The sequence below is a fragment of the Chenopodium quinoa genome, unplaced genomic scaffold, assembly GCF_001683475.1.
Source record: "Chenopodium quinoa cultivar QQ74 unplaced genomic scaffold, ASM168347v1, whole genome shotgun sequence".
In the NCBI taxonomy this organism is placed as follows: domain Eukaryota; kingdom Viridiplantae; phylum Streptophyta; class Magnoliopsida; order Caryophyllales; family Amaranthaceae; genus Chenopodium; species Chenopodium quinoa.
The window spans coordinates 4,657,346-4,676,166 of NW_018745024.1; the positions used below are offsets into that span (position 1 = coordinate 4,657,346).

The 18,821-nt window shown below is 37.1% G+C and overlaps 1 protein-coding gene across 1 annotated transcript; it reads left to right on the forward strand.

Annotated features, from left to right (window-relative positions):
• The first annotated feature begins 863 nt into the window (after window positions 1-863).
• LOC110708351 lies at window positions 864-11,843 on the forward strand. Its single transcript, XM_021886466.1, has 7 exons — window positions 864-1,175; window positions 2,637-2,780; window positions 2,878-2,945; window positions 3,078-3,128; window positions 3,246-3,305; window positions 3,390-3,830; window positions 11,467-11,843. Exons 1-7 carry the CDS (start codon window positions 1,046-1,048, stop codon window positions 11,503-11,505), a joined length of 933 nt encoding a protein of 310 aa, XP_021742158.1. The 5' UTR covers window positions 864-1,045; the 3' UTR covers window positions 11,506-11,843.
• Window positions 11,844-18,821: the final 6,978 nt, after the last annotated feature.

The following is an 18,821-nucleotide window of genomic DNA, read 5'->3' on the forward strand; positions in this document are numbered from 1 at the left end:
TTACTGAATTGAACTTAATTTTACTGAACTGAAATTATTTTTTCTGAATTTAAAATTATTTTTACTGAACTTAAATTATTTTTACTAATTTTCTATTATAATTCTTCTTTAAGAAAACTGAATTTTACTGAACTGAACTTATTTTTACTGAACTGAAATTATTTTTACTGAACTTAACTTGTTTTTACTGAACTGAAATTATTTTTACTTAATATTATTTTTTTAAGGTGAAGAAAACAGAGCCTAAAGGTGGGATTAATCAGCTATAATTGAAATGTTGGATTAATATATGAGAAAATTGTGAAAAAGGACCTTTTAAGTGGTCGACTTTTTGAAAAAGGACCTTTTAAGTGAAAACTTGTGAAAAAGGACCTTTTAAGTTTCATTTTGTTTGTATGGGTGCTTGGATGACCTTCCGTGGTGGTCAATGCTGGAGCTCTGGCGTTGACTATTACGTGTTAGTCACGTGACTTTTATTTAAAAAAAATACAAAAAAATCCCCAACTTTCCCTCCTTTCTCGACTTAAGAGTTACGTCGGGAGAGGAGGAAAATTTTGGTTTTTTTTTTTTTTTTTAACAAAAAAAATAAGTCACGTGATAGTCAACGTCTGAGGTCTGACATTGACCACCACGTAAGGTCGCAAGCCCACCCAAGTACCCCATATAAACAAAATGTAACTTAAAAGGTCTTTTTTCACAAATTTTTCACTTAAAAGCTTTTTTTTTTTTCAAAAAGTCATCCTCTTAAAATATCTTTTTTACAATTTTCTCTTAATATATTAAGACCAACTGTGCTTGGAATTTATTTGGTTACCTCGCTCGTATATTCTCTCCTTTAGGGGCACGTGGAACTCTCAACAATCGCCAGATATTTAAGCAACGACTTCGTCGCCCGTAAAAACACCAATGTCCTAAACTCCACTCTAAAACAGTAAAACTCTTATGCTCATCAAATTCCAACCCTAAAACTTTTGTCAATTTCAATTACCTTAACAAAGTTTCAATCTTTAGGGTAAATCATCGAGATTTTAACAAAAATTAAGAGATGAGAAGAAGAAATCAACATGGAAATTTTTATAAAGATCCATGTTTGACAATGCACCAACCTTGGGCTTCTTTGCTTGTTTATGGTATTAAACGTATTGAAGGAAGATCTTGGCCTGCTCCAATTAGGGGTAATTTTGCTTTATTTTCTATAATTGTTGATACCCAATTTTGATTTTAGGCTCTTTGTTCAATTTATAAATTACCCAATTCGTTTTTTGTTTAATTTGTTTTGATTATATAACTAGGTTCCGTTGATACTTGGTAGTAAGTTGAATTCTTAGTTTTTTCTTGGGTGCATTGGGAGTTGCAGTCCAACTTGCATATGCCACTGATTTGACCGATATATAGGTGATCGAATCCAGGGTTTTTGGGTACCACTATTCAAAATACTGATTTGACTGTTTGATATTTGGTATGTTTGTGATTTGTATAATTGTATACCTTGATACTTTAGATTATGAAATGATTAAGATGAAAGAGTTTATGTATTTATGGAATAGTGTTGATGTTGATGTTTGATATGATATTTGCGTTGGTTCCGAAATTGGCAAAAAGAAACTATACTAAATATAAGAATGCTTGAAAATATTGAGTCAAAACCTCAAATTGTTGAAAATTTTGTGGCTAACTATACTAAATGTAAGAATGCTTTAAAAAGAGACGAATGTATCTCTCTTCACGTTCCATGCTCATTTATCACAATGACATGTTCATTTATCATAATATCATATTATGTTTTATATATACGTATATACTTTTAGTTTGAATTATATGTTATTTCAGGAGCATACTGTGTATCATGTTCTCAAGCATAGGATCTAAGTGCATATCTATTAGATTATCTAGAGTTTCAATGATATATCTTCACACATAAAGTCTATGAGAGGGGAACCGGGTTGGAGTTGTGGCTGAATCACTTGACCCCTTAGTTTCCTTACCCTCTGCCCCATCGTGAGATAGGGCTTGATGTTGAAAAGCCATGTAAAATAAATTGACCTATATGAAAAAAGTACAAGACATGACATTTAAGTAGAATTTATCATATAGCTACAGGGTAACAACTAGTGTATCCCAATATAAGATCCCCTAAAAAAAGTATTCCTCTTATCCTATATAAGTTATATGTAAGTTGAAAAGACAAATATTATGAAGCGAACAAGATAATTCTTTTAATAGTGATGAGGATAAGCTAAAAAGTTGTTAGTCTAGCTCCCTCCTTTAAGTAAAAGGTTCTTGCATTTTCACCCAGGTTATATTTTAAAACATTATCTTGTTTATTCTATGTCACTCATATTTTGTGGGGACAATTGATGTCAGATACTAACCTCCCTGAGTAATATCTACATATACGCTATGGATCACACCAAATTCTAACCTTACAGTAATATCAGATCATGATTCTGTAATTGGTTATCTTTTTTGGAAGGTTAATATTGAATCTTTTTGGATCAGCTAATTTTGCTTGTTGAAGGCAAGTCTAGCACTTTGGTAGCATGTGATAGTAATACTAACCAGATTGCTTGTGTATTTGTGGGTTTTTCTTATGAGTTGAAAATAAATTTGATTGTAAAGATCTTTGGAATTGGAAGGTCGGCTTTGGATTCACGCTGCCAGTAAGGTCCCAGATGTGGCAACAATAAAAGCGATGGAGGAATTTTACAGGGAGATATATGCCGTGGATGGTGTGACTGATCTCAAGTTTCCTGAGCATTATCCAGTTTCAAGGCTTATAGGTACATCATCACATGATTCCGCAAGAAGACCAAAAAAAGATAAAGTACTCTCTTTATGCATGTTTTGTTGTGTATTGATGATGTTATATTCATTTAGGTTGTGTAGAAATTGCTGGCTGTCTTAGACGTGAAGAGCTGGCATCCTGGAAAGCAGTACCTGAAGGGGTAGGAAACAAACCTCTTATCTTTTTTGTTTCTTTTTTACTAATCAGAAATACTTGTATTTCGTGCTCCAGGCACTAAATTTTCCTTTTTTTTTTTTTCAACTTTTAACCATGCACACTGTGGAATCAATAGGTGAGGCTGGAAGCACTGACAGATTTCTGTTGGCTGTGTGAACAACCTCAGGTATATTAAATTTTATTAGTGTTATAATTGAATTATAGGTATATTTACATTCATTTGTGATCTCCTTGAGAATGTTTTAGGTGAATTATTATTACTAAGCTTTGGTCCTTAATGCAGAAATTGACAGATCCTCTAAAAATGCGAGGTGATCAGGGTGTCTATAATCTGGAATGGAAGGTAAGTATATAATAATGCCTTTTTATTTCTTTTCCTTGCAGCTTTCTCCATCTTTATAACAGTTGATTTCTCTGCTTGTGGCAGGTAGCTGAGGCTGCGGTTATAAGTCTTCTTCCAGCGGAAAGTCCACATTCAATAAAATTTCCACTCCCAAATCCAGCGAATCTCTATTCATTAAGGCCAGGATCCTTGCCTAGGGTTTTATCTGAAAATAACGTTCTAGCTGCGATGTCACCAAGTTTAATTGCAGCCATAGATGGTGCAAGGGCAGCAACTACGCAGTACACAAAAAAAGATACTAAACCTCTAAAAGACACCCCGCGTGACAATAAGGTTAATTATAAAGAACTGACAGATAAGCTAAAAGGTGTCTCTGTGGAAGAGGATAGAGGAAAAACTGGTTTTGACATTGATTCCAATGGCAAGAGTGAAGGGATGAGCAAATCAGTTGACATGAAGAAACAGAAGCAGCTAGGTTCAAATTCCTCAAGTAGATTAGACCAGCACTCTGCTGGTTCTTCTCTGGTTAGTGGGTTTTTTTTTTTTTTTTTTTTTTTTTTTTTTTTTTTTTCTCTCGAGGTTTTATGAGTATGCTTTGTTCTATTAAAACTTATCACATCCCACACGGAGCACAAAAGGGCCTCTCCTACTTCCATACAACACATATTTCTTTGTTTCAAACTCTTACAAATCTTTTATACTACCTCCGTTTTAATCGTTGCAAATAATACGAAACAGAGGTAGTATAAAAGATTTTTAATTTTTGAATATGTTCTATAGTATGGAGCTGTGGATAAAATTTAGATGGCCATTATGAGTTGAGCTTTACTTTTATCCTTGTATGCTTATGAGTTTGTTTTAGGGAGCTTTTGGTGGTGGTTGAAAATTCATATGGAGGGACGAGGGGTGTGCTTGTTTGTAAAATGCACTTATATATCCAGTATAAATTTCATGTCCTTAACAATTCCGTGTAGATATATATACCTGGTGCTTTAGAGCTAGCACATGTATAAGGTTGACATTTGTCATAGATATATGAAGCTGTGAAAGTGTAGCTGTAAATGAAGAATGATAGTGAATATGTTAGATACTTACTTTGGTTGATAAATTCTGTATAGATGTATACCTACCTGTGCTTGTTACCTATTCTGTAAGAATAACTTCCTACAAAGTTTAAAGTTCGTACTTGAAGTAAAATGTGGGATTTACCTTGTGGAATGGTCTATGGGCATGTGTGAGGAGGCACCAGTGTTCATGCATCGGTTCTCGTCCAGTTGTTTAGTGTCATGGCACTGAAGGCCTTTGGTAAGTCACTGAGTTGCAGCTCGGAGCTGGCCCACCTGCGCTATCGTGAGATGTGCTTGTGATGGGCGAGAAAATGGTGAAGCAGCTTAGCAGCCTGCATTAGGTACAGCAGGCATTAGGCGTGCTTGCTGTTGGATATGGCAATTGGACTGTTGCTTGGGCCACGAAGGCGTAGGGGCCAAAGTGGATTGATTGTTGCACTTTTTACTATATTTTTATCATAGATTATCAATACCAAAACATTCCATAGCAGTGCGTGCCTTTATGACTTCAACCAGGCTCACTGGAAGTGGCAGGATAGGGGATGTCATAGATTGATAGCTTCCTTTCGTACAACTTTTTTTTTTTTTTTGGAAAATAAGATTTTATTACCAAAAAGAGAAAGTTACAACTTACAAAAGCTAAGTTATAACTACCACCAGAACACCAAAAGACCAGAAAACAACAGGATACCCCACGACCAGTTCTAGACCCAAACCTAGCCACCTTCTAGGAAGGGTTCTAGGAAGGGCCTAGAATAACTGGACTCAGATTTCCGGCCACCTTCTAGGAAGGGTTCCGGAAACCAGGACCAGACAACAAAAAACCAGAAAACAACACAGCCAAACACCCGAAAGTCACCAAAAACTACAGCCAGAACCGACTAAAGAAACCAAAAGAACAAAGATAAACAACAAAACGAGCACCAAAGCAACAATAATAACATACTGCAGCAACAAAAACAGCACCAAAACAGCAGTGCATTAACATAATCAGCAGTGCAGCAGCAAGAAAACAGGGCACAGCAACACCAAAAGCAGAACGCAGCAGCAGCAGCAAAGAGCAGCAAGGCAGGACAGTGCAGCTGCAGCAGAAGCAAAGCACAGCAGAACACAAACTATCAGCAGCACCACACCAGCAGTGCAGCAAACAGCAGCACCCAGCACAGCACAGCAGAGCACTCAGCAGCAAAGCAGTCAGCAGGCAAGCTGCAGCAGTGCAGTAGCAAAATAGCAGCACACAGCAAGACACAACAGACCACCCAGCAGCAAAAGCAGACAGCAGGCAGCAAAGCACTGAGCACATCAGAGCAGCAGCAAAAAAAAAAAGAACAGCAGGGCAGCAACACCACCAGACAACAGCAGCACACTGCAACAACAACAATAGCACCAGAACCAGTGCAAAGCAGTGCACAACAGAACATCTAGTAGAGCACAGCACCAAAAGCACAAAGACAGCAAGCAAACAGCCAAACCAGCAAAAAAAGAACAGCAAACAAAACAAAAACAACGGGAACCTCAACTGAAAAATAAAGAAACCAGAACACACGCATAAGGAGCCCGAGACAAGCCCTAGACAATCAAATATTTGCTTCCCGCCGGGATTCTACAAACTGAGTGAAAGACAATATCCCGAACAAGAGCATCAACTGATTTGCAGCAACCAGTAAAGAGAACTGCATTCCTTTGAATCCAAATACCATAAACTGTTTCAGTGAAAGCCACCTGGATCACTTTATTCTTTAATCTGGAACTTCTGCAGATTTTCTTCATCCAATCAATCTCATCACTAAACTGCTGAACAGGCTTGGAAACACGCAAGATCCCCAAAACCTTACTCCAAACCTTCCTAGAGAAATCACAATAAAAAAATAGATGCTGAACACTTTTATTGTCATTCAAACAAAGGAAACACTTTGGATCACAAGAGATGTGCCATTGAAGCAACCTATCCTTAGTGACAAGCCTATTCCATAAAGCTAGCCACAAGATGAAAACACTCTTGGGAGTTGCTAAGTTATGGCAAGTGACTCTCTTCCAAGGAACTTTAGGCAGGCCTAATAGCAGCATAAAGCTTCTTGATTTTCAACTTGTTGCCCCGAACGAAACCATCCCATCCCCCTTGATCATTCACAATATCTCTACAACTCAAAATCTTCTTCAAAAACCAGGAGCATCTAGCAGGGTTAGGAGTGGTCCAACAATCTTTATGCTTGAAATAGTAGATATGAACCCACTTAACCCAAAGATTATCAGCCTTGTGAGCAATATCCCAAAGTAACTTAGTGACAGCTGCTTTATTCCACTCGGGAAGAGAAAGCAGGTTCCAGCCACCGCAAACTTTAGGAAGACAGACATTATTCCAAGCAACCAAAGACTTCTTAGCAGGAGCAGAGGATCCAGTCCAAAGAAAGCATCTGAACCTAGCCTCAATCTCTTTCAGAATTTTCTTCGGAAGAATAAAAATTTGAGCCCAATAAGTCTGGATACCAAACAACACACTCTTCACCAATTGAAGCCTCCCAGCATAGGACAAGTGTTTAGCCATCCAACCTTGAATTCTAGCAGTGACTCTTGAGCAATAGTAAGCTTCTTTGAAGAGAGAGGGACCCCAAGATACCTAAAAGGAATGGAGCCTTGAGAAACACCAAGAAGCTCCCTCAACTCATTCTGAACATCAACAGAGACTCCTCCAAAGTAGACTTCACTTTTATCAAGATTAGCAGAAAGCCCAGAGGCACCCGAGAATTTCGAGAAGGCTTGGAAGAGAAGCTTAACAGAAACACTATCAGCTCGAGAAAACATCAATAAGTCATCAGCAAACATCATGTGAGTTAGGTTTAACTTTTCACATCTAGGGTGAAAGTTAAAGTCAGGAGACAACCTAAGCTCATCAAGGCATTTGGAGAGGTATTCCATACCAATAGCAAAGAGAAAGGGAGACATAGGATCACCTTGTCTTAACCCTTTCTTAGCTTCAAAGGGGGGGGGGGGCAGGAAAACCATTAATAAGAATAGAATAAGAGACAGAAGTAAGACAATTCCAATTCCAGATCCAATCAACAAATCTCAGAGGGAAACCAAGCTCTTGCATGACAGTGATCAAGAAACCCCACTCAACCGAATCATAGGCTTTCTTCAAATCCACCTTAACCATACACCTGGGAGAGATAAATTTGTGATCATAGCCTTTGATCAATTCAGTTGCAAGAAGAATATTGTCACCAATGTGCTTGCCAGGAATGAACAATCACCTCACCAATGACAGCAGCAAGCCTTGCAGTTATGATTTTAGAAATGAGCTTATAGACCACAGTACAACAGGCTATAGGTCTAAAATCCTTAACATGAGAAGCAGAAAGGACTTTAGGGACCAAAGTAATAGTTGTACAATTCCATTGCCTAGGCAAAATCCCATTATTAAAGAAATCAATAACACTTGCATAAATATCATCTTTCACAATATGCCAAGCTCTCTTAAAGAAAAAGGAGTTAAAGCCATCAATACCAGGAGCTTTAGCGTTATCAATTCCCTTAAGGCCAGCATCAATTTCAGCATGAGAGATAGGCCTAATGAGGTAGCTCTGAGCAGCAGAGCTAAGCTGCTTACCCCTCCGCATAGTAACAAGGTCAACAGCAGGGAGCCAAGGAGCCTGAGTCCCTAAAAGAGACTTATAGAAAGAGATAATTTCATGAGAGATAGCATCTGGATCCTTGAGCAACACCTGATTAGAATAAAAAATGGAGTCAATTCTATTCCTTGCTTGCCTAGTCTTCATCACAGAAAAGAAGTAGTGGGAATTGCCTTCTCCAAGCTTAACCCAATTAATCCTAGATTTTTGCTTGAAGATGCTTTCCTGAATATCATTGACAACCTTAATAGCATCAGATTCTTTAGCATATAAATCCAAATCATCAGAGCCATTAAGGTTTGAATTCTAGAGAGCTCATCATTAGCCTGGTCAATCTTTTCCTCAATGTTACCAAACTGCTTGCTAGTAAGAGATTTGATACTAGACTTTACAGAATTGAGCTTCTGCCAAACAGCTACCAGAGCCCCAAGCCTGCGAAACAGTATCAAGAAAATCAGGGTGATCCGCAATACAGTTTAGAAATCGGAAAGGTCTACCTTTCCCAATAGGGCCAGAGCAAATATCCAACAAAACAGGACTATGATCAGATAAAGAAGGAGGGAGATAAACTGTCTCCACATGCCCATGAGAAGCTAACCAAGCTTGATTACCAAAGGCTCTATCAAGTCTAGAGAGCGTTCTAGGGCCAGTATGAGCCTTATTAGACCAAGAATAGAAGGACCCTTTGCTTTTGAGCTCAGTGAGGTCCCAATCATCAACCAAATTCTGAAAGTCTCTAGTCTCATAATCATGAAGCCTATCAGAAGCATGAAGAATAGAGTTATAGTCACCAACACAAAGCCAAGGAGAATGTTGGATAGAGATGCTTCTAAGCCCTTCCCACAAAGAAAGTCTATCATGAACGGAGTGAAGACTATAGGCAACAGTGAGAAAAATTTGAGTAGAGAGATCTTTAGAAAAAACAGTACAATGAATGAACTGTTCATGAATCTTCAAGACATTAACCGTTACTCTATCCACATTCCAACCAAGCCAAATCCTCCCTTTGGGAGAATGATCATAATTACACAACCAAAGCCAAGAAGAACCAAACTTCCTCTGATAAGTGAGAACATTTTTCAATTTGATTTTTGTTTCAAGCAATCCTACAACATCAACTAAATGAGAGTGAAGCAACCTCCTTACAGAGGCAACTTTGACGACATTCCAAATAGAGTAAATCATGACACCAAAGGGGGATTAACCTCACCCCCGCTTGGATTTATTGTGAAACCACCTGCACCATCCATTTCATTTGCAAACAAAGCAACAAAGGCATTAGAAGTAGAAGCAGGCTGATGAACTCTAGTTTGCTGGCTTTTTGTTTTCCTCCCTACTATTCTCCAACCCTCATCTGAATTCTTAGAGGTATGAACCTCTGGAGTATAATAGATTGACCATGAACAAAAACCCCAACATCAACAGCAGTAGTAGAACATGGGTAGGCTTAGGAGCCCAAACTTGCTTTTGATTAGGAGGAACAGGAGCCGGTTGCTTAGGAGCCTGCTTAGGCAAAGAAGGCTTAACAGAGCAATCATGACCAATCTTGTTACACTTAGAGCAAAAAGAAGGAGCCCACTCATACACCACCCTGAGCTCCAATAATTCCTTCGAAGGACTCTCAACCCACACAGAGGTTGGCATAGGCTTTGTAACATCAATCTCAATCAGAACCCTAGCAAAAGACACTCTAAGCTGTCTAGTAGTACACTCATCAGCACAAATTGGTACTCCAAGCAAACTACCAAGGCGGCTAAGAGTGTGAGATCCCCAACAATTAAGTGGGAGATTAGGGAATTTAACCCAAAGAGGAATAGTTCTAAGAATTTCAGCATGAAAATCAAAATCGGGGCACCAAGGCTTCACTATTGCAGGCTTTCCAAAGAACATATGAGGACCAGAACAAAGTATAGTATCTCTATCATCACTAGAACACATATTGATAATAAAGTACCCATCATCATGCCAATACACATCTGGTTTTTGCATATCATTCCATTGTTGAGCAAAGAAACGAAGAACAGCAGCAATAGTAGGATTAAAGCCAACCACATAAAAAACGAGAGCATTAGCCCATTTTCGATTACCTTCCTCAAGCTTGGCTGCTTGTAGCTCAGCAATTAGCTTTCCATCTTGCACTTTCGGAGCAACAAAGGATAATGTAGCTCCTTTTGCAGCCAATTTCCCAGTAAAAGTTGAATCTCGAGTCACATTCTGCTCCAGAACAGGGGAAGCAGCAGCACGGTCTTCATTGCGCGAGCTCACCTCCAAGGCAGTAAGGGAAGCAGCTCGATCTTCAGTAACCTTGTGCGCAATATGCTCCAGGAAGGGTGAGGAAGGAAGAACAGGATGACCTGGTTCACCATCGTGCCCAGATCCACCAGCATTTAATGGAACAGTAAACCCAGAAACCCTAGGTACTGTTCCATTGGACTGGTTCGATCTAGCAGCAACTTTAGCAGCAACAGTAGCTTCAGCATCTAATGGACCACCGGAAATAGCACCACAAGCTGCCTGAGCAACCGCCGGCACCGGAGTAAGCAGCTCATCCCCCTCTTGAATCGGGCTAGGAACAAAAGGGGTACTTGAAATTCCCAAATTCTTCAAAACCGAACCAACAACTTCATGAGCATCCTTTTGTTGCGCAATTTGAGGTGTAGAAATAGCTTGCTTCTTCTTCTTCGCCATTGAAATCCAGATTTGATGAAGAAAACCAATCAAAAATGAAGAACCATGAAGAAGAGAGAGAAGAGAGAAAGTCAACGAAAGTCAAACCTCTTTTTGATTCTTTCGTACAATTTTGAAGATACTCTATTAGCAATGTCAATATACTGAGAATGAATCTAGCTAGAAAAAGGTAGGTGGACTTGTTTATAGATTGGAAGAATATTTAGATGTTTGATCTATTTATGAAAGTGTGATTCTCAGCATACTGGTTGTTTTCCCTTGTTATACAAGCCTTATATTACTCCATTGTAAATATATAAAAGCTTGATATTTGATTGAAAGTTTCTTGATTTATTTTTGGTATTAACACATTAAAAGAAATTACCAACAATCGTCTTGAAAAAGCAGTCACTGAAAGTTGGACCTGTATCTTCTTTTCGTATGCTAGTGATCTGTAGATAAATTGTCGAAAAATTAGATTAATTTCTAGAAGGTTGATTTGTTGTTATCTGCTATGTGTGTTACATTGCTGTCTCAGCACTTTGATTAGTGATAAGTACACGTTTATATCTGTAAACCCTTATGTGGATATTTTGTGAAAGACTCACAATGTATAGGCAGTGTGTGAAACTTCGGATTATGAAAGTTGTCCAGCAAGGCTGCAACTACTTATAACTTATATCTGTTGTGCCTGTACCTAATACTCTCAGATTTGGTCTTTATTCATGTTGCAACAGCTTTCAGCAGTAACACACTTACACTGCAGTTTTATAATGAACTGATTTGTCTGTGTCTCAGATTTTTTCTTCTGCCTTGAGGGGAATACGGCCAGCCTGAAACTGTGAACGGGCACATAGCAGGAAGCTTTGCTCATTAGGTAGACAGGGGTTATAGTTATTGGCAATATAAAAGCAACAACAGCAACAAAATGGTCATAGGGTATGATTGTATATTGCTCTATCATCAGGATATAGATAGTTTGTGTATATATTTAGATAATTTGACATGGATAATCCAAAGTTTCACCCATTAAATTAGATTATCCTTATTTGATATTCAGAAATAATTCCAAATTTTTTATTTTTATTTTTTCTTATTTTGGAGTACTAAATATTTGTAAGTCGAATACACGAATTGCAATGTCTTGTTTATGTTGAAACTCCATTGTTGCTTTATTAATTATAGCTAAATATGAAATTCAGAAATTTGCTGTGCTTCCTAGAAAAATACAGCTCACACTACTTGGTTACCGTAGCCTTATACATAGCGAGGTTGTCGAATGTGGATGTTATACTTCATGTATGCTTATATTAATGCTGGAAAATTGTTTATACTAGTAGTTTTGTTGATTATGTTGATTGCTGAGACTGCTAGGTTCGACAAGCCAGGGAATTTGAGAATTTGCTGTTACCAGTACAGAGTGCTTTGATGATAAATTATTGCAACTTTGAAAGCATTATGAGATCACCAAAGCACCAAAAAACAGTTTTTTCAGGCACTTGATGCAATAGTTGTAGGCGCTGGGTTTTATTTTTGAATTTAAGGATAAGAGACTCGAGATTTAGCCATTTAGGTAACACTGAAAACAACTCGAAAAAGCTATATACAGAGTAGTGTTGAACTTCCTACTTCCCTTGTAGATTTGATGATCGAGGGCCCGAAGAACATCCCCAAGGCCGGGAGAGCATCCTATAGCTGAGCTGATAGTATAAACAGCATAAGTTTGGATTAGTGGTAAATCTAGGATAGAGGCATAGAGCCACAATAATATAAATTCACATGAATAGTGCGAATCAGTTGAATCAGATATGTTCAGTCGAATTCAGATATGTTCATTCGAATGTATAACAGGCACGTTGCTATTTCGGCGAATTAAATGATTGATGGTACGAATTGAACTTTGAAAGATGTTGAATTTTCATTCGGGCATAAGGAACTAGTTTGAATATTCGTTTCTGGTGGTAGACCTGAAACTAGTTATATTTATATATAAGAGCTGCATACTTATTCTAGCTTGAAGAATTCAGACAACAAGCTGCTGGCCATTGTGTAGTTCAATCCTTCAAAGTGGATGATCATCTATATATAATTAGCATGCAGAAATACTAAGCATAAGTTCATAACAAGCATACATTATTCCATAACCTGGATGAAAATAATTCTGAAGGAGATTTTTCGTTGTTCCTCACATTTACGTTGGTGTTAAGTGGATTACTGGTTTTGGTTTCTCACAATTAAGAGAAGCCATCACCAAACCGGCCAGACCAAACGGTTAAGTTTCGCCACTGTTTTACACCCCCTAGAAATCCCAATGAACATTGCCGTGGTACGGATGTACCTCTTGCGTGATAACCATTATGTACATACAGAGTATACAAAGTTGCTTAAACCTCGTGTTTAGTTGGTTACACAGAGTACTTATAAGTGGAGAATGAAAGAGTTGGTCGAGTTGAGTTCAGTCATAAGGGTATAGAGTGTAACCAGAAAAGACATAAAGTATTGCTTTAGGATTTGGACATTTCTCCCCATTATATTCTTGTAGAGTTTATAAAAATGCCAACTTTTCTTTTCTCTTTAATTGATCATTGATTTATATTTTGTTGTCAATTTCATTGAAATCTAATTTTATTTCTATGTTAAAATTATTAATGACTAAATTTGATTGCTCACGCTTATAAATATAGATTTTATTCAATTTAAAACAATTACAATAACTACGCTACAATTTCTTGCACACATGCATGGTAACCATTAAAAAACAATCCATATTTATCAAACTATTTGTCTAATTCAAAGAGTATGCTTCTAATCATAACCATCACCCATTCATGTAAATTATGGATATAAATGAGGTATAACGATAATAACATACACATACTTTGCATGATCAAATAATTAATAACAAAATATGAAGGTGTTTTCGTTGTTCCTTGTAATAATCTTGGTTTTAAGTAATGGATTTCCTCAAAGGAATTCTGTTGTTTTAATGGCAACAGGCAGGCCAACAACGGGTTATAAGCTAAGCCCTCCGCTAGCCAATCGCTCCCCTCACCACCAAAACTACCCCGACCTCTCCCCGCCAATGCCGCCTTATGGTCGGAGGTGATCCGAGAGCTTTGATCTTATCTCTAGTTTATGATATGTTTATGTTATCCCTATAATTTCTAATTTTTTCATCTCATTATTGGAGATACTAGCACCATGATGTAAGACAAATATTAGCTATTTATTAGTTATTCTAGAGGGGCCATACTATAAATTACATATATTACCAGTTGGACCACAGGGGGCCGGGCCTCCACCAAACCCCCTAGCTCCGCCCATGTGCATATATGTTTTGAACTAAATGTGCAAAAAATAAAAATTGTCTCAAATTCGATGTGCTTAAATTTCTAACAAATAATTTGTATATATAGTAATGAAAAACTTTAGCACATTTATCTATCCCGATCTTCTGATTTTGCATTTATGACAGGGGGTTAGGAAAGGCCGCCACGCGGTCTGGTCAATGACGGGTAAAAAGTCAATGATGAGATTTCGGCCTATGGTAGTACATTTTGCATTTAGATAGTAGTTTCTTACGACATATTTTATAGTAGGTAGTTTCTCACAAATTTATTAATAGGTAGTTTTTCACAAAAAAAATCCTAATAAAAATGATATACTACCTCCGGTCGAATTTACTCACAACAAAGGGGTATTATTTGTGAGACATAAAATATTCCTTTGTTGCGAGTAAATTAGACCAGAGGTAGTGTGATCATTTAGAGCTACAGTGTAATATATGTATATATATATATATATATATATATATATATATATATATATATATATATAATACATTTAATACCTTTTATTATTTGGTATTACTTAGCAGTGTAAGACAAAATCACGCGTAGATAGGTTGAATAAATGTTACTACAATGCAAATATGACAACCAAAATATGATTGGTTCATTTTTTCACATTATAACATGGACACAATTAGTCTTCTAATATCTACAATGCAAATATAATTTTCTAAATTTTAAACAAACATAAAATAAATATTTTTCAAGAAACTATAAAATAATACTCCGTAATATAAATTACATATTAAAATGAAATTAAAAATTTGATGGATTAAAAAATGTCGATAATACTATATTATTCCAAAAATTAAGTAATATAATTATTTAATTGGAGGAAAATATGTCAAATATGAAACACATAATCATTAAAACATTGTGGTTTTCATATTTCAAACAACTATTAAAACATTTTCAGCGTAAGGGATATATGTATATCTTTCCAAAAAAAAATATTTAAAAAAGTTTATTTGTTAGAGATTAGATATTTCCATCTTGCTTCTAAAAAAATGACTTTGCTTTTGGTTAAGCTTATAGATTTGGAAATTTTGACTTTTGCTACCTGTCAAACAAGTCGAATCCACTTTTGCTACCCATCAAAACTTTTATTTTATTTTACTACCTAACATATGCCCTTTTTTAAAATTTTGCTACCACTGAACGGAATCCGTTTATAATTCCGTTACCACCTTCATTACCACCTTCCGGCCGCCACTCCCTCCATTGCCACCGTACAAGCCTCCCTGTCAGCCACCAAAATTAAATCAACCACCCAAGAAACCAACCTTGCCCCTCCCGTTAGCCACCCAACTCCCTCCCCCGACCGGCGACCTGCGAACCCATCCCACCCCTTTTCCCCCACAAACGCAACCCAGCCCCCTCCCTTTTCCCCTGCTTCCCCGACCCTAGCCACCACACCGAAACCACAATCAAAGATCCGAATCGCCGCAACCACCACCACTACCACCACTCTTCTACAACACTTTGCTCCAAACCCTAACGAATCGACCTGCCTTAACCTTTTCGGCCACCCTAACCCCTAAACCACCACACCGCAACTTTTTTCGGCAAACTTAAATTGATTTCTGGACGAGGTTCGATGGACCTGCGATTTGCTCTGATTTCGGGAATTGATGTGGGTGGCAGCGATTGGTGGTTTGAGTATCGGTGGTTGGGAATTGATTTTGTGCGGGTTGAGTGAGGAGGTGGCTGCAGGGGTTGCGATTGCGGGCTGGTATTTGGAGAGGAGCTGCGCGTGGTGGCTGATTTGGTTGCGAGAACGGGGAAAGGGAAGGGGGGTGGGTTCGGTTGGCAGCGTAGGGGTGGGGGAAAGGGAGGGGGGTGGGTTCGCGCCGGCGTCGGCCGAATCTCTGGGCACCAGCCACCGGCAGGGGGGAGGGAAGGGGCGGCAGTTGAGGGGAGGGGTGGCAGGGGTGGGTGGTTTATTTTTTTGTTTATTTTTAATTTATAATTATTTTTTTTTTTTAAAAAAACTTAATGGAATTATTAACGGATCCGTTAAGTGGTAGAAAAATGTAAAAAAAGGGCATATGTTAGGTAATAAAATAAAATAAAAGTTTTGATGGTAGCAAAAGTGGATTCGACCTGTTTGACAGGTAGCAAAAGTCAAAATTTCCTACAGATTTTGTCTTAGTATTGAGGAAATAACTACGGAGTATTTGTTAGATATCAGATATATTTTAACACGTACTGAAGGATATAGTGTAAATCTGTAATAATTAAGATAAAATATGCTGTGAAAATAACTTTACTTAATTAAGAAAATAAGATCTTCTTACAAAACATATTTTAAGAAAATAAGATTCTATCCAAAAAAACTATTTGAGAACTATTTAAACAAATAATGGCTACTTAATCCGTGCAACGCACGGGACTAAACTAGTTTTAGATTAACTCAAAACTTCTCAATTCATAAATTGTTACCTTTGTTAAAACCTAGCTACTATTCAACAAGCAACCATATTACAATCTCTTACCCACAAAACCAAACAAATGTATCCCTTTGATTGAACAATGGAACACCGTCATCAACTTTCAACTTTGAAGCCTTACGATAACAATTACAAAGTTTGTTCCATGACCCTTGACCCCATTGAACGATTACCCTACTCGTCGAAAATTGATAGTCATGAGATCGGAGTCTCCCTTTTCTTTCACCATAAGCTTGAGATCCACCATCATTGTAGTGATCCAGAGTCCATTTACCAACAAGACCATAATATCTTGTGGACGGAACCAACCAACAAGTATCATAGGGCTAATTTTGTCATTACACCATGGAAGTCTGATATAATTGAGGGTTACGTTGCAAATGCCCTAATAACTTGTAAGAAGGATGATCTTCCGGCTTATGTGAGTCCCGGTGTTTTGAGATACGTGATTGCCAAGGTTTCCAAGTACCTTCGAGAAAATGTTACCTTTGACGATGATCTACCATGTTTTATGTACGAGTTGACGGGTATGGTTGATGTCTCTACCATCGTTGATGCTGACCAGTTATGATGGAGAAGTACGATGAAGGAATAAATCCATATTTTGAAATTTAAGTCCCAGTGCTTGTAATAATGCATCTAGCTAGGCAGCTAGCTTTGCAGGAAATCGGTCATGATCATTTAGGGTTCAAATTTAGGAATAAATAAATAAAACTTAGTTATCAGTCCTAGTAGTATGTAAATGTAACCATGCAAGTATTTCTTGTTTTGAAATTTCGTTAGCATTAATTTTCTATTGATGAATGTTGTTCGATCATGTAGTAGCTTGCATTAGTTATAGGAAATTTTGCAAAAAAACCACCTTTCAAGTTTTATTTTTATTTATTTATTTATTTATATTTATATTTATTTATTTATTTATTATTAATATTTTTTTTTTGCATATAACCACCTTTACAACCAATTTTTTTAATTTTGTTGCAAATTACCACTAATCATATAAATAATATATAAATCTAAACTTTTATCCAGGCCACGAGACAGAGACAGTTAGTGTTGTTCCAAGTAGGCAACAATTAAACTTTAATATGACATTTAGGATATATATATATATATAGACTTATTATATATATATATATTAGGATAGACTCGGCAGGATAAAAAAATTTATTTAAGAGTTCTATATTCAAGAAAATTTGGATAAAAATTTGGATTTAGAATTTTATTATCAATAAATACCAATAATTCTATACAAATAACGGCCGGATCTAGAAACGTAAAAAAGGAAAAAAAAACAAAAAATCAAATAGACTTGTGATTATACATACCCGTTCTCTTAACTCTTAACATTCAACCAATCTTTCCCTATATATTAAGAGAAAATGAAAAGAGTTCACAGTTTTAGACGACCGTTCTTTTTTGTTGTACATTATTAATACCCATAAACGGACAAGACTGTCAAGTGATTATTAATCCATGAATAGAAAATTCAAATAACATATACAATATATTTTAGATAAAATGTTTTATTTTAAAAATCGATAAATAACCCGGGCATCGCCCTGGGCACAAACTAGTTCCGTTTAAGGTAATTTTACCCATGCCATGTGGTCCAATCAGACCTTGACACGTGTCATACCCTGGTTGGTCCGAATTGGGCCAATCTCCTTCTGACACGTGTCCCTCCTAGAACTTGGGAGAAAAAGGCGGCATTCAATGGCCCAAATCCCGAGAATGCCGTAATTCGGCGCAGCCCAAAATGATTAGGTCAGAGTGACCTAATCAAGGGCGCATTTTTCAATGACTTTAAAAATAGGGAGATTTTTCCCATTTTTGTGGCATTTACAATTATTAGAGCACCCTACATTCTCTTACATCAGAGAATCACCTGATTTCGGAATCCGAGAAGATCTCACCTCTTTTTTCGCACTTTCTCCCGTTTATCTTCAAGTACTAACTTGATCGTCGGAGGTGGAGCTCCAACCACCCGGAGTCTCCATTGTTTTGCAGGTACAGGCCACGCGCAACTAGTCTTTGAGCTATAACTCTCCCGAGAGACAAAAACACCCAAAACAAGTTCCATGTAAAACAATTTATAAATTTGGCTAAAAAAGTGGTATCAAATCAACAAATCTTAAAAATAAAACTTCTCAATTCATAAATGGTTATCTTTGTTAAAACTTAGCTAATATATTCAACCAAACAACCATATTACAATCTCTAACCCACAAAATTAAACAGAAATAAAAGTAGCCTTAGATAGAGCAAGAAATTGATCAAATCAACAAATCTTAAAAATGATTGGCCATCATCAACCGTCAACTTTGAAGCCTTTCCATACCAATTACAAAGT